Below are 15,860 nucleotides of genomic sequence, written 5' to 3' on the forward strand. Positions count from 1 at the left end.
TGAATTCATTCAGAAGTTTATCCCTATCTTCCTTCAGTTCTTTGATTTTTTTTGTGTGTGTTCTTTCAATTCACTGAATTCTTTTATCATGTTTATAATTGCTGTTTTGAGTTCTATGTCCTGCATTATCTCTAGGGGGTTCTCATTGTACTCCTCTAGAGGAACATTGAATACGTATTTGGTGGGGTTATATTATTTTGGTTTTTCTTGTTATTATTTTTTCTTTGTGACTTTCACATGTGAATTTCCTTCATAGTTTCTGATTCTTGTGTGAGACTCAAGCCTTCCTTTGTTGAGTTTAGATCTGCTTCTTTTTGTAACTGTATGTGCCTTTGTGGTTTACTTGTTGAGCATGAAAAGCTGGTTGGTCTAGGCTTCAGGTTCTCTCTTTTGGTTTTATATTGTAGTGGCCTAATTGCTTTTGTCTTCAGGAGTTCCCACAGAGACCCAAGTGAGATGAGGCTCAGATGATATCAGGCTTTCTCCTAAGGTCTGGGTCCCTCCAGGAAAGATGCTGCCCTCAAGAATCTGGGGGCTGGGATGGCCTGGGAGATGGGCCCAGGATAGATGCTGGTCTCAGGAAGGTGGTGGCTGTGTCACCCAGGGAAGTAAAGGGGAGTGAGGGAGGGACCAGGCCTAGAGGGTTCCTGGGGGCCACAGGAAGGAAATGGGTTGGTCTGGATGCAAAGGATCAGGAAGCAGTGGTGGCTCTGGGCTGAGAGGTTAGTCCTGGTGTCTGGGATACAAAGACAAGAAATGGGCCTGTACTCAGGCTCGGAGGAGAGACTGGGGGTGGGGGGAGCTGTGAGGGTGAAAGAGGCGTGGGGCGTCAAGGCATGCTGGGCATGCTGGACTTACCCAGGGAAGGTGCTGGTACCAGGACACTGGAGGCTGTGCAGCCCTGGAAGCAAAGGGATATGAGGGTGGGACCTGGTCCAGAGGGCTCCTGGGGATCAGGAAAGGTGCTGGCACCAAGGCTGCCCAGAGGCTGTGCAGCCTGGGGAAGTAAAGGGAGGTGAGGGCGGGACCAGGCCTAGAAGGTTCCTGGGGGCCCGCAGGAAGGAACTCAGTTGGTCCTGATGCAACGGATCAGGAAGCAGTGGTTGCTCTGGGCTGAACAGTTAGCCCAGGTGTTTGGGGTGACAAGACAAGAATTGGGCCTGTACCCAGACTAGGAGAGACTGGAGGGGGGGCGCTGGGAGGGTGAAAGAGGCTGGGGGAGTCAAGGCGCGCTGGGCATGCTGGACTTAGGTACTGGTACCAGGACACTGGAGACTGAGCAGCCCAGGAAGCACAGAGCTAAAATACATATTTTTTTTAATAAAGGATCTATTAGTGTATGTGTGTATCTATGTATGATGTCTGTGTAGGTGCATGTGCCATGGCACATGTGTAGAGATCAGAGGACAACTTTGTGGAGTCTCTTCTCCCCTTCGATCTTTACATGGGTTCTGCAGATTGAAATCTGGTCATTAGGCTTGTTCAGGAAGCATTTTTACCTGCCAGGCTGTCTCGTTGACCTTTCCTCCTTATTATTTATTTAAAAATTTTTTGGAGGCCAGAAGAGTGCATAGAATCTCCTGGAACTAGAGTTACACATGGTTGTTAACTACCTTGTGGGGTCTGGGAACTGAACCTGGGTCCCCTGCAAGAATATCCAGTGCTCATGCCTGCTGAGCCATCTCTCCAACCTTCCACCTTTTTTTTTTTTTTTTTTTTTTTTTTTTTTTTTTTTTTTTTTACAGGGTCTCCCTGTAGCCCCATCTGGCCTGGAACTCACTATGTAGACCAGGCTAGCCTCAAAGTCACATTTACCTGCCTCTTTCTCCCGAGTGCTGGGATTAAAGGCATGCACCACTATGCCCAGCTTGATTTATTTTTATTTTTTGTGTATGCATGCTATGTAAGTGCACCCATGTCATACAGTGCCCATGGAGGACAGAAGAAGGTATTGCATATCTTGGAACAGTTGTTACAGATGGGTTTTTTGTCGCCATGTGTATGCTGGGATTCAAACCCGAGTCTTCTGTAAGAAGAGCCAGTGCTCTTAACCACTAAGCCATCTCTCCAGCCCAGTTATTATTATTTTTTAAGTTATCTAGCTTGGACATTTTAAGAAATCATATAGCCAGGTATGGTGGTGCATGCCTCTAGTCCCCAGCCTTGGACGATGGAGCCAGGAAGATCAGGAGTTCAATTTTAGTATTGACTGCATGATGGGTTTAAGGCCATAGCCCAGTATGGGCTACATGAGATCCTGATTCAAAACGCAACCTCCCTTCCCAATTTTCTGAAGTGATAGGTAAACTCTGGGTTGTATTGTTTTAGTGACTAATGAATAATTTACGACTTGCTTCTTCATTCTAAAACTGAAGGTGTGGTTAGACTGTTTTATTTATTCATTTATTTATTTTTTAATATTTTATTTATTTTATTTTATGTGTATGAGTGTATTGCCTGCATGTATATGAGTGCACCCGTGTCGTGCTGTTGTGGGTTCTCCTCAGGCCAGCTGTGAAGACCCTAACCTGGATTGGGTCCCTAGGCAACTGGGGGGTAGGCGAGGTGCTGCAGACACGTTTAATGCCGGAGGAGGCACACCTTATATTTCCCTTTTCTCCACCCCCAAGTCCCTTTAGTCAGCATATCGTATTCTGATTGGTCCGCGCCACGCAGTCTGTCAGCAGTCACTGGGCTCCCGAGCAGGGTACGGAGGTGTGGGCTCCTTTTGGCGGTTATTTGCAGACCAAGAAGTGAAGTGAATTCTTGCTGAATCCCAGGGCTCTGGGTCCGCGCCATCTTTAGAGGCCTCCTGCTACATCGTGCAATGCTGTGGAGGTCAGAAGAGGGCTTCAGATTCCCCTGGAACTGGAGTTAAGGATGGTTCATAGCTGCCATGTGAGTGTTGGGAATCGAACCTGGGTCCTCTGCAAGAGCAGTCAGTGCTCTAAACCACTGAGCCATCTCTCCAGCCCCTGTTCATTTATTTTTACTTTCTAAAAATTTTTTGTTTTTGAGACAGGGTCTCCCTGTACCCCCATCTGGCCTGGAACTCACTATGTAGACCAGGCTGGCCTTGAACTCACAGAGATCTGCCTGCCTCTTTCTCCGAAGTGCTGCAATTAAAGGCGTGAATTACCACACCAGCAAGATCTCTTTTTTTATTTATGTGCATATATATGTGTCTGTGTGAGTCTATGCTGTGTGTGTGGGTGCCTTTGGAGGGCAGAAGAAGAGGGTGTTGGATCCCCTGGAACTGAAGTTATAGGTTGTGAACCAGCTGATTTGGATGCTGGGATCTGAACTTGAGTCCTCTGCAAGAGCAACAAGTCCTCTTAACTACTGAACCATCTCTTCAGCTCCCTAGGTATATAATTTTAGATGTAGTTTCAAATAACTGTTACAAATATCGTGACATGAGCCGGGTGTGGTGGTGCATGCCTTTGATCCCAATACTTGGGAGGCAGAGGTAGGTGTATCTCTGAGTTCAAGGCCAGCCTGGTCTATATAGTGAGTTCCAGTCTACAAAGTGAGTTCTAGGCCAGTTGGCTACAGAGACAGAAGACCAAAAAAACAAAAACACCTTACAAACCTCATGACACTAAAGCTATTTAACTTGATGTAAAGTTTCATTTTGGGGGAAGCTAGGGTTTTTAGTTCCTTCAAATAAAGAATGTAGTGTGCTTTTATATATAAGAATAATGTTAAAAACATTGTTATTATTGTGTATATTTACGATGTGTGTGTGGTGCATGTGTAATGGTATACGCATATGGAGGCTGACACACAGCTTTGTAGAGTCACTTTTCTCTTTTCACCTTCATGTAGGTCTGGGTGAGCAAACTGGTTGTCAGGCTTGTGTGGCAAGCAACCTTTACCCACTGAGCCATCTTATTTATTTGTTTGTTTATTTTGATTTTATGTGTATGAGCATTTTGCTGCATGTATGTAAGTGCACCACATGCGTTAATACCCTCGGAGGTCATAAAAGGGTGTTGAATCCCCTGGACCTGGAGTTATGGATGGTTGTTAGCTGCCATGTGGGTGCTGGGAACTAAAACCAGGTTCTTTCCAAGATCAGTCAGTGCTCTTAACTACTGAGCCATCTCTCCAGCCCCCCTATTTTTTTTTTTTTTTTAAATTTAATTTTTTTTACTTAGGAGGAGCTGAATGATGCTGTGGGATTTTCAAGAGTCATCCATGCCATTGCTAATTCGGTAAGTGATTGATCCACACTTTGGTTGTTGTTTCTACCTAATGGCTAAACAGAGTATTTCAGGTAAAGTATCAAATTAGTATTACAAATTACTCATTTTGTCTCCTTAGAACATATATCTGATATAGAGGAAGAAGTTAGAGTTAATAGGGTGGGCTGTGGATACGATGCCCTTGGCAAGAGATCTTCTTTATTAAATTGCATCCAAACCATTTTTCAGAGTCTTTATTGTAAAAACACATAGAGGCTTAGTCTATTCTAAGATGTCCTTATGTAGCTACACAAAATTGGTGTTTATTATTCTGAAAACCAGTAAGTAAGAAGTTAGGAATAAGGAGAAAACTGAGATGGTTGACTAAAGGTGTTTCATTCCCCAAGTAGAGGAATCCAGAGGATAAAATAATTATGCCTATGTTGACTTCTCCATAACTGTAATTGAATCTTGAAATGTATCATCTGATAATTTTAGTAACACTTGATAAGCTTTAAAATATATTGGCTGTTTGTTAAATGTGGTAGAGAAGTCTGTGGTAGAATATTCCCTTGTTTTCTTTCTGAAGGACATCCACATTTTGCATAGGTAAACCAGGTCATGCTACTTGCATAGATACTAGATCACCTGAAATACAAGATTTTCTTTTCTTTGAGTAGTCGGGCCTCCAAGAAGGAGCTCTTTTGTCCCTTAAATGCTTAGTCATCAAGACCTTCTCAGACTCCAGTACAGACCTGTCAGCATAGGGGCAATGGAAGGCAGGTACACCACTGTCCTTATTTGGGAATAGACACTACAGAGCCTTATACAAAAGAGCATTAGTCATGAGGAACTTGCTTGCTGAAGTAAGACAGAGAAACAGTACAGAACAGAAAGTTATGCAAACCTGGGGAGGAAAAAGAACACAGGTATCCAGAAAGGCTGAGCTGAGTTCTGGTTGCATTTGATTGTGTGTACACACTTAGCCAGCATACCTCTAAGCAGGACTGGCTCTGAACCACGGGGCCTCAGTTTTGATCCCTCATCAGCTAGCATAATAATTCAGTCAACTTTTCAAAGGTGAGGCATTGTTCACTCTGTACATGGAGAGATTTACATTCCTATTTGACTATGTATACTTTGACAAACTATAGAAGATAATAATAATAGACCGACTATGGTGCCTGGGTAAATATGAAAACTGGAAAGCTGCTATGAATCTATCTAAACACTCAGTTTAATAAAAAGATCTAAATAAAATCAAGTTCCTTGGATCTAGAAGAAACAAAGTAAAAAAAAGTTTCATATCTTAGGCATGTTAAGATTTTTTTTTTGCTCTTTAAAATTAATATTAATAAGCTATGAAACCAGTAAACAATAAACACATTATTTATTTGCTAGGCAAGTGCTTTACTCTTTTTTATTTTAATTTTTAAACTAATTAGTTTATTTTTATTTTATGTGTATGAGTGTTTTGCCTGCATATATGAGTACCATGTGCATGCAATATCCTCAGAGGCCAGAAGAGGGCATCAGAGCCCCCTGGAACTGGAGTTAACGGTTGTTAGCCACCATGTGGGTGCTGGCAACCAAACCTGGGTCCTCTGCAAGAGCAACTAGTGCTCTTAACTGCTGAGTCATCTCTCCAGCTCCAGATTTATTTTATATTTTAAAACTTTATTTTTATTTTCATTTATGTGTATGTGCGTGTATGTTTTCTGCAAATGTGTTCCGTGTGTGCAGGTGCCCAGGAACCAAGAAGAGGGCATTATTGGAACTACAGGTGATTGTGAACTGCCTATTGAGGGTGCTGGGAACTGAACTTCAGCCCTCTGGAAGAATAGGAAGCACTCGTAACTCCTGAACCATCTCTCTAGCCCCAGCAGATGTATTTCAAAAAAAGTTTATTTTTGTCTTTTTTGAGACAGGGTCTTTCTGTCTTCCAGCTGGCCTGGAACTCATTATGTTGACCAGGCTGGCCTTGAACTCACAGAGATTTGCCTGCCTTTGTCTCCTGAGTGCTGGGACTAAAGGTGTGAGCCATAACACCTGGCTCAAAATTTTTAGTTGTGTATATGTGTATGTGTGTGTGTGTATGTGCATGTTTAAGTGCAGTTGCCTGTGGAGTACAGAAGAGGGTGTAGGATTCCCTGGAGCTAGAGTTTCAGGTGGTTATGAGCTTCCTTGATTGTGAGTGCCTTTAATCCCAGCACTCGGGAGGCAGAGGCAGGCAGATCTCTATGAGTTTGAGGCCAGCCTGGTCTACATAGTGAGTTCTAGGACAGCTGGGGCTACAGGGAGACCCTGTCTCAAAAAGACCAAAATTAAAAAAAAAAAAAAAAAAAAGACTATACTGAACATGAACAGACTTTTTTCTTGTCATTATTCCCTAAACAATGTAGCACAACTACTTGGATTTGCATCATTTTAGATATTACATATAAGCTAGAGATGACTTCATTTATAGGAGGAGGTGTATAGGTTCTGTGCAATTATTATGCCATTTTTATGTAAGGGAATAGTGTTTCAGGATCCATGGAAGATCTATGTTTGGATGTGTGGCCTGCAGGGTGTATTTTCTAATCCTTGTTTTTTTTTTTGTCTTTTTGAGACAGGGTCTCCCTGTAGCCCCAGCTGTCCTGGAACTCACTATGTAGACCAGGCTGGCCTCGAACTCACAATGATCCGCCTGCCTCTGCCTCCCAAGTGCTGGGATTAAAGGCATGCACCCCCATGCCCGGCTAATCCTTGTTTTTTAATATTTTATTTGTGTGTGTGTGTGTGTATCTGAGTGGATGTGTGAGCATGTGCATGCAGGTGCCCACAGAGGACAGAAGAGATCATTGGAGCCCCTTGAGCTAGAGTTTAAGGCAGTTGTGAGCTACCTGATGTGGGTGCTGGGAGCCAAACTCCAGTCTAATGGAAGAACAGCAAGTGCTCTATAGCCCCTTCAATTCCTGCTTTAAACTGCTGTCAGATTAGAACCAATCACCTTTGGATACTCTGGGATAACTGTTATGTGTGTATGTGTGTCCACACAATCATGTGCTGTGTAAGGATGTTTGTTTGTTGAGGGAATGCAGGTGCTATGGTGGTTCCGCTGTAAAATAAGAATGGAGCTGAAAAATTCATTTCTTAGTATTTTTGTTGTGCTTTTTCTATGTTTAGATGCATAAATTCTTGCTTCTGTGCTAATAGTTTCCTGCAGACTTCATCACAGTAACATACTGTACAGGTTTATGTCTCAAAATAAAAGTAGTAGGCTAAATAAAGACACAGCCCAGGTATGTAGTAGGGTGTACCATCCACCTGTGGTCCTAGTATAATTATGGATGTGGTTGGTCCAACACATTTGTGACCACAGCATCATGTTGCAGTGTCAGAAGGTTGGACACCCTGGAAGCTGTGCCATCTGTACTAGTGTAAGTTCCTTCTATGATATTTCCCCAATGAAATTGCCTAATGATGCATTTTTCAGGATGTATCCCCTTCATCACAATATGCAGGAATGCGAGCATGCACAATATATATACCCATGCTTATAGTGATAATTTAAATTCAGCACAATAACACAGAGTTTATTCTTATCCTACTTTTTCCTTTCTTATAACTCTGCTCTCCAATGGTGAGAAATCCACTTCTTCTTATCTGCATTATACAGATTTGCTTAAACTGGGTACACATATAAAGTAGTTCCAGATTGTCATTATTATTGTTTTTGTGTGTGTGTGTGTGTGTGGGGGTCTGTGCACATGTGCAGACCTATGTGTAGGTAGATGTTGATATCAGGTGGTCAGTTGTCCTCAGTCGCTCTCTCTGCCTTCCTTCCTTTATTTTAATTTTATTTTTTTTTTTGATTCGCGGTCTCTCACTAACCCTGGAGCTCACTGATTCAGCTAGGGTGGCTGGCCAGTGATATCCTTCCCCAGTGCTTGGATTATAGACCTATGTGCTACTGTGCCCATGAATGCTGGAGATCCAAACTCAGGTCCTCATGTTTGTAGAGCTGAACACTTTACTCACTGAATCATCTGAACTTTCAGTTCTAGATTACTAGCCCAGACTTGTGAGAAGTACAATATTGACCAGATTGTAGCATTTTGTGCAGCAATTCCTGTCTTTGACCTCACTGTGTCTAGTTCAAGATGTTCTCAACCTCTTAACTGCTTATGGGATTCATTTACAACACAATGAAATTCATTCATTAGTGCGTGGGCTCCATTTTGAGTCCTTCACACACCATTTCTATGGTTTCCATCAGTGCACGGTGTTTTAACATTATCTAGGGACTCAGTGTACACAGATATTGAGGCTAAAGCATCGCTTGTTAAATTTGGGAGATTTTGTATAAGATTAATTATGTCAAGGAATTGGGTTGAGCTCTGAGGGTCTGGCAGAGTTACACTGAAGAACCATTGGAACTTCTGAAAAAGCCCCACTGTAGTAACTTGATGCTTTATGTGAAAAATGGAGTCAGCTTACCAGGGCATCACAGTGTGTTCCAGACCTGCCCAGGCTGCAGAGACAGAGCCTGTGTCAACAAAAATAAATCAAAACATCTCTCCAATCCACAAAAAAGCGAACAGCCAAAAACAAAGCTGGATGTTGTAGCATAGGACTGTAATCCCAAGCAGGAACTCAAGGTCATTTTCAGCTACATAGGCGCTCAAGGCCAGCCTGGGCTACATGCTACAGGAGACCCTGTCTTATTGCTTTCTCCCCCAACTAAACATTAAAAAAGCAACAACAGCCGGGCGTGGTGGTGCACACCTGTAGTCCCAGCACTTGGGAGGCAGAGGCAGGAGCTGGGGCTACAGGGAGACCCTGCTTCAAAAAGACTTAAAAGAAAAAAAAAATCTTATCATGTGACTGGCTAAATCTAAGGTAATATTGGTAGTTTAGTTTTTATCAAAATGGAGTACTTTATTATACATATTAGTATTATTATTATTATTATTATATTTCAGTTGATTGAAAAGCACTGAGGGCCAACCAGATCACTTAGCAGGTAAAGGTACTTACTCTGCAAATCTAGCGACTTGAATTTGAGCCTTTGAATCCACATAAAGGTAGAAGGAGAGAACTTGATTTCATGATTGTCCTCTGACCTCCATAAGCTCACTGTTGAATGCGCAAACTGCTCCCCCTGCATGCATAAACACAAGATAATAGTAATAGTAAATTAAAAAACAATAAAATGAAATTGTGTTTAATAGTATCAGTAATTTTTTTACACCTTATAGCATTATTAAGAATTTATCTTTGGCTGGTCATGGTGACCCACGCCTTTAATCCCAGCACTTGGGAGGCAGAGGCAGGCGGATCTCTGTGAGTTCAAGGTCCAGCCTGGCTACATAGTGAATTCCAGGCCAGCTGGGGCTACAGGGAGACCCTGTCTCAAAAAAGACTGAAAAAAACAAAAGGAATTTATCTTTGTTGCCGGGCGTGGTGTCGCACACCTGTAGTCCCAGCACTTGGGAGGCAGAGGCAGGCAGGTCTCTGTGGTCTACATAGTGAGCTCCAGGACATCTGGGGCTTACAGGGAGACCCTGCTTTACAAAGACCAAAAAAAAAAAGGTTTGTTTTTAAAAGATGTTTTTAAATGTCATTTAAAAGTCTTAAAAACTATATATTTGAAAATTTATTACAGCTTATTGACAGGTCACAGGACCTGATTTTACTATTTAAAAGTGCTTCAATCAGCTGGATGGCACACACCTTTAATCCCAGTACTCAGGAGCCAAAGGCAGGTGGATATCTCTAAGTTCCAGGCCAGTGAGAGCTACATAGTGAGATCCTGTCTCAAAAAACAACCCCCCCCCCCACCAAAAAGTGCTTCAGTTAAAAATTTACTACACCTAGCCAGGCACAGTAGTAGTAGTGCACTCCATAGTCCCACCCACTTGGGGAGGCTAAGGAAAAAGGAGTCCAGGAGTTTAGGGCCAGCCTGGGCAAGTTAGCAAGACTTGTCTCAAAAGCAAAAACAGAAACAAAAACAAAAACAAAAAACCACTTCAGGAGCTAGAGAGATGGCTTAGTGATTAAGAGCACTGGCTGCTCTTGCAGAGGACCTGAGATCAGTTCCCAGCACCCATATCGCAGTTAACAACCATCCATAACTCCAGTTCCAGGGGAGATTCAGCACCCTCTTCTGTCCTCTGCAGGCATTGCAGGACACTTACACATATGCAGGCAATACACTAATACACATACAATAAAAAATTTAAAAAGGGGCTGGAGAGATGGCTCAGTGGTTAAGAACACTGACTGTTCTTGCAGAAGTTCCAGGTTCGAATCCCAGCACCCACATGGTGGCTGACAACTGTCCATAACTCCAGTTCCAGGGGATCCGACAGCCTCTTGTGTCCTCCTCAGGCATTGCACAACACGGGTGCACTTACCTACATACAGGCATTACACTCATACACATAAAATAAAAGTAATAAATTAAATATTAAAAAAGAAAAAACCTACTTCAGAGTCTTGAGCGGATTAACAATACAGGAAAAAAGCAAAATCATTATGAACGGGCATCATGGAGCACTTCTATAATCTCAGCACTTGAGACCTGAGGCAGGAGGAGCATGAATTTGAGGCTTGTCTGGGTAACATAGAGAAGTAGGCCAGCCTGGGCTACATTGTGAGACCCTGCTTCATCTGAAGCATCCATGTTACTCTTAAGCCCCGGTATAATTTTGATGTGCTTTTCCTCACCTTCCCTAGGGGAAGCTAGTTATCGGACACAATATGCTCTTGGATGTCATGCATACAATTCATCAGTTCTACTGTCCCCTGCCTGCGGTAAGTGACTCCTGCCTTCAGAGTGCATGGTGCATTTTCACTGAGAACTGTTATCTCTGCCTGGGTGGTTTCCTCATTTCCTCTAGTGCTGCATGTTCCCAGGGATGAACTTATGCATTTGCCTGTACTGTTTTGACAAGGTGTACACATGAGCTCTGGTATGGATGGTTAGTCATCTGCCACTGCCAGAACATGGGTAATTTGTTCCTCACTTGATGTTGGTGGTTTGCTCATTTAGTGCAGTGCAGAGGAGAGGCCACAGGTGTGGGCTGCTAGTCTGGGACCCCTAAAATTAGACTTAGGAGGGCCAGAAGGTAAATGGTATTGCTGGATTGCCTCTTGCTGAGCTGCTGCCCTGAGGCTTCCTAGGGATCTTGGTAGTGTTTTTCATACTCCAGCCAGATTACCTAAGTACATGATCATATGTATTTTGGCTCTTCTGCTGGCTTTTCTCCCTCACTCCCTAACTGCACATGACTATTTCTCTTGCTTCCATCACTCTGTCTTCCACTTACCTTTATTTTCTGTCCTTTCGTGATCTCACCCACCATCATAACTTCAGCTGCAGATCCCAGCATCTTCATGTCCAGCTCTGGTCTCTCCAGTCCAGGATACATTGCATGCTGAACTCCAGGCACTTGTTACCTGGCTAGCCCTTAGACTAAGGGTTATTTAGGATTTGTATGTCTCACAGGAAATGTTTTCCATTTGTACTCTTTTCTTTTGGTCTTTTTTGAGACAGGGTCTCCCTGTAGCCCCAGCTGGCCCAGAACTCATTATGTAGACCAGGCTGGCCTTGAACTCATCAAGATCTGCCTGAGTCTGCCTCCCGAGTACTGGGGTTAATGGCATGTGCCACCACGCCCGGCTGTATTCCTATTTTATCTTCACCAAACCAGTTCATTTTCCTGGGTCTGTTGCTGTGAATGACCTTCTGGCTGCCGCCCTGTTTCTCTTACCATCTCTGATTTTTCCTCTGTGTCCATTGAAGAATTCCTGCAACTTCATCTCCGTGTTCTCTCTCAGTCTCAGTGCATTTCATTTCTCTCTCAAATAGTCTTCTTTCTCTGCTGGAGTTCAGTAGACTCTAGGCCAGAGCCCTTGTCCCTGTTTAACATTGTTTGTCCTTTAAGCCACAGGTTGGCAAGCTTTCTATAAAAGACCACACAGTAAAATATTTTGGGCTTTCCAGGCTGTATAGTGCTGTGGCAACTCTCCACTCTGCTATTATAACCCCCAGACTGCCATAGAATTCATAAACAGATGGGCAGGGCTGTGTTGGATAAAGTGTGATTTAAGAAAAAAATGAGGTAGTGGCTGAAATTTGGGCTACAGGCCATAGTTTGTCAAGCTATGCTTTATTTTTATGTAATTTTTATTTTTATTTACTTTTTTCTTTTACATTTTAATTGATTTTTAAAAAAGAATTTCATACAATGTTTTTTGATCATATTTAGACCTCCTCTTACTGTTCCCCTCCTGATTTTTTGTACTTCTTCATATATGTATTTTAAGGCCTATCAAGTCAAATTTGTGCCCTCAAATGCCTTTGGTGTGGGTCTATCCATTGGAGTTAGTTAACCTACACAGTATCATGCCCTTAAAACTTAATCTCCCTTTCCCAGCAGCTATCAGTTGCCAGTAGTTCCTTAGCTCAGATTAGGGCTTCTTCCCCACTTCCTACTTCTGTGCTGGGATTTTTATCTGACTTGAGCTTATGTAAATCTTGTGTATGCTGTCACCATTACTGTGAGTTCCTGTGAATATCTGCCCAGCTGTCCAGAAAATTTTGTTTCCTTGTGGTCATCCACCACTTCTGGCTCCTCTAAAGTTTCTGACCCATCTTTCACAATGATCCCTGAACTTTGGGAGGCAGAAGTTTTGATATAGGTGTCTTATTCAGGGATAAGCACTCTTCAGTCTCTTATTCTCTGCATGTTAACCAGTTATGCATCTCTGTATTAAACACCATTTATTGCATGAGGAAGCTTCTCTCATGAGTGTTGACATTAATCTATAGGTATAATGATAAGTCACTAGGAGTTGGTTTAATACTACATCCATTTAGCAGAATTGTCCCCTGTGGCAGGTTCCTAAGTTTGATATCAGCATCAGGTATGGGCTCCACCTGTTGGTTACTCCCATAACATTTGTGCCACTATTACACTAGTAGGCATCTCTTGGTGGACCAGTTGTTACTGTAGCTTACAGGATTCACAGTTGGGCAAGGTTAATGATTACTTTTCTCTTGTGGTATGCATAGCACCTTCCAGCACTATGAAAGCTAGCCACAAGATGAAACTTTGAGGTTAGTGCTAGCTTGATTTCTCTTTGTTTGTTCTATAGCTCATGTAGGTAGTGTCTATAGCAGTAGAGTCTTACTGTCAAGATCTTTTGGGTAATGAAGAGCAGGGGCAATGGAAGTATTGTTTGAAGGCTTTTGATACCCCTGGTCAACAGCTTCAAAGGAAGGAGTCCATTCCTGGCATTGGGCTTTTTATTTGCTAGTCTATTGTATCTGGTAAGGGCAGTTTGCCTATCTATGCTTTATTTTCATTTAATTTCTTTTCTTTCTTTTTTTTTTTTTTTTTTTTTGTTTTTTTGAGACAGGGTTTCCTATAGCCCCAGCTGGCCTGGAACTCACTATGTAGACCAGGCTGGCCTTGAACTCACAGAGATCCGCCTGCCTCTGCCTCCCGAGTGCTGGGATTAAAGGCATGTGCTACCATGCCTGACTTTTAATTTTTTAATTTACTTTTTGATTAAAAAAAATCTTGTTTAGATTAATTTATTTAATGTGTATGAGTGTTTTGTCTATGTATATGTAACTGCACCGTATATGTGCAGTGTCTACAGAGGTCAGAACAGGGCATCAGATCCCCTGAAACTGGAGTTACAGTTGGTTGTTAGCTGCCATGTGGGTGCTGGGAACCAAACCCAGACCCTCTGCAAGAGCAACCAGTGCTTTTAACCACTGAACTGTCTCCCTCCTTTTTTTTTTTTTCTTTCAAAGGTAGTGTCTTATTGTGTAGCCCTGTCTAGCCTGGAACTGGCAGTGTAGACCAGAGTCACTTCCAGTTTACAAAGATCAACCTGCTTCTGCCCCCTGAGTGCTGGGATTAAAGGCATATGCCATCTTGCTCAGCTAATTTTTGGTTTCTGGAGACCAGGTCTCATATGTAGCCCTGGACTTGGACTTAGTATATAGCCAAGGATGACCTTGAACCCTTGATTTATCTGATTCCAGGGTCAAGCAGTAAGATTGTAAGTCTGCTTCTCCTCTCTGGGCCCAATCCCTACTTTAGTATTTTATTACTATTATTTTTTATGTGTATGAGTATATTGCCTGCATGTATGTAAGTGCACCCATGTTGGGCAGTGCCTGTGGAAATCAGAAGAGGGTGTTGGATCCCCTGGAACTGGAGTTAAGGACAGTGGTTAGTCACTATGTGGGTGCTGGGAACCAAACTCAGATCCTCTGCAAGAGCAGCCAACGTTCTAACCTGCTATGCCATCTCTCAAGCCTTGCTTTAAATTGCTACCAGATGGGCTAATCTTTTGTTGTTCCTGCATTAGAAATTTGATCTCTCAAATGAGCATTTGGTCTCATTTATACAACTGCAACCTTTTCTGACCTTTCCTAGGTTGTACTGCCCCACCAACACCTTGATGATCATCTGCAAGAGTATGGCCTAGCTTAGCCTTGAGCGCTTGCCCACCTTGTCCCAGTTCTTTGTTCTTCACATTGCTACCACTTCCATTATAGCTCATCACCCTCTGAGATGCAGAGGCTTCATGGTGGCTAGTGGCTCAGCAAAAGGTGATGACCAGAGATTTGCATTTTATGTTTGAAGAGCTAATGTTTAAGTCACCTGTTTCTTATAGACCATAGGAGATGCTCCTTTCCTGACTGTAAAACCCTGAAGCGATCAGTAAGGACAGAGAGAAACATATTTAATACTAAGCTTCTAGGGTTCTGAATACCAAACAGAGCTTGGCACATGGAAGGCATTAGTATTGATTTAACCAATGAGTATCTTCTGATTGCCAGTTTGTAATCTGATGGATGGTTCTGTTCATATCACTGACCCTGATTAAAATTCTCAAGTAATCTCAGAGTCTTTGTTTTTGCATATAGTTGGCTCTTTTGAGCTGCGTCTGTCAGATTTTATCTGATTGCCTTTGTAATCCAGCCACTGTTAGGCTCTGTCTTCCCAGCCAGGCTGATATGTTTCCTATATGTGTTATGTTCTGGTAGGCCTATGGTTTTGTGTATGATTGCCTCTGACTTGAATTTTCTTTAGCTTTTCTCCATGTTTGCAGTCTATAGCTTCACTTCCTCTTTCTGAGGCCCAGCTTATATATTTGTTTTACAATAGGATGGGTTTAGGAAGAGCAGTTTTATCTTACTTTATAACTAAGGTAACCAGGCTAATGTACTTAACATATGAATCTATTTAAGATGATAGAAATTTTACATGCATTGGTACCATATTTTTTAAGAGTTTAAAAGTACACTAAAGAATTCTGTCTGGACTAGGGAGATGGCTCAGTGGGTATAGTGCTTGCCTTGAGGAATGTGAGAACCTGAGTTCAGATCCTTAGAATCCACGTTAAGCAGGATTGGATAGCACACATCTATAATCTCACTACTCCTACTGCAAGATGGGAGGCAGAGACAGAAGAATCCCTGAAAGCTTATGGGCAGTTCACCTGGTGTACACAGCATCAAAGAGACTCTGTCTCAAACAGCCTGGAAGGTGAGGGCCGACAAGATTGTCCTTTGTCTTCCACACAAGCATGTAGTACACTGGTATACACACATAGATCTCTCTCTCTCTCTCTCTCTCTCTCTCTCTCTCTCTCTCTCTC

The 15,860-nt window shown here is 42.6% G+C and overlaps 1 protein-coding gene across 4 annotated transcripts in view; it reads left to right on the forward strand.

Annotated features, from left to right (window-relative positions):
• The window catches only part of Parn (poly(A)-specific ribonuclease), a 219,066-nt gene that overhangs the window by 31,611 nt on the left and 171,595 nt on the right, over positions 1-15,860 (forward strand). For 3 of the 4 annotated variants that reach the window (XM_029561998.1, XM_029561997.1, XM_008829899.3), the window contains exons 12-13: positions 4,161-4,217; positions 10,911-10,988. In XM_029561998.1, the coding sequence (XP_029417858.1) occupies positions 4,161-4,217; positions 10,911-10,988 (135 nt within the window). The remainder of the gene's footprint in view (positions 1-4,160; positions 4,218-10,910; positions 10,989-15,860) is intronic. The other variant, XM_029561999.1, reaches the window with a different exon arrangement.

The sequence above is a fragment of the Nannospalax galili genome, unplaced genomic scaffold, assembly GCF_000622305.1.
Source record: "Nannospalax galili isolate Female #2095 unplaced genomic scaffold, S.galili_v1.0 scaffold32, whole genome shotgun sequence".
NCBI classification, from domain to species: domain Eukaryota; kingdom Metazoa; phylum Chordata; class Mammalia; order Rodentia; family Spalacidae; genus Nannospalax; species Nannospalax galili.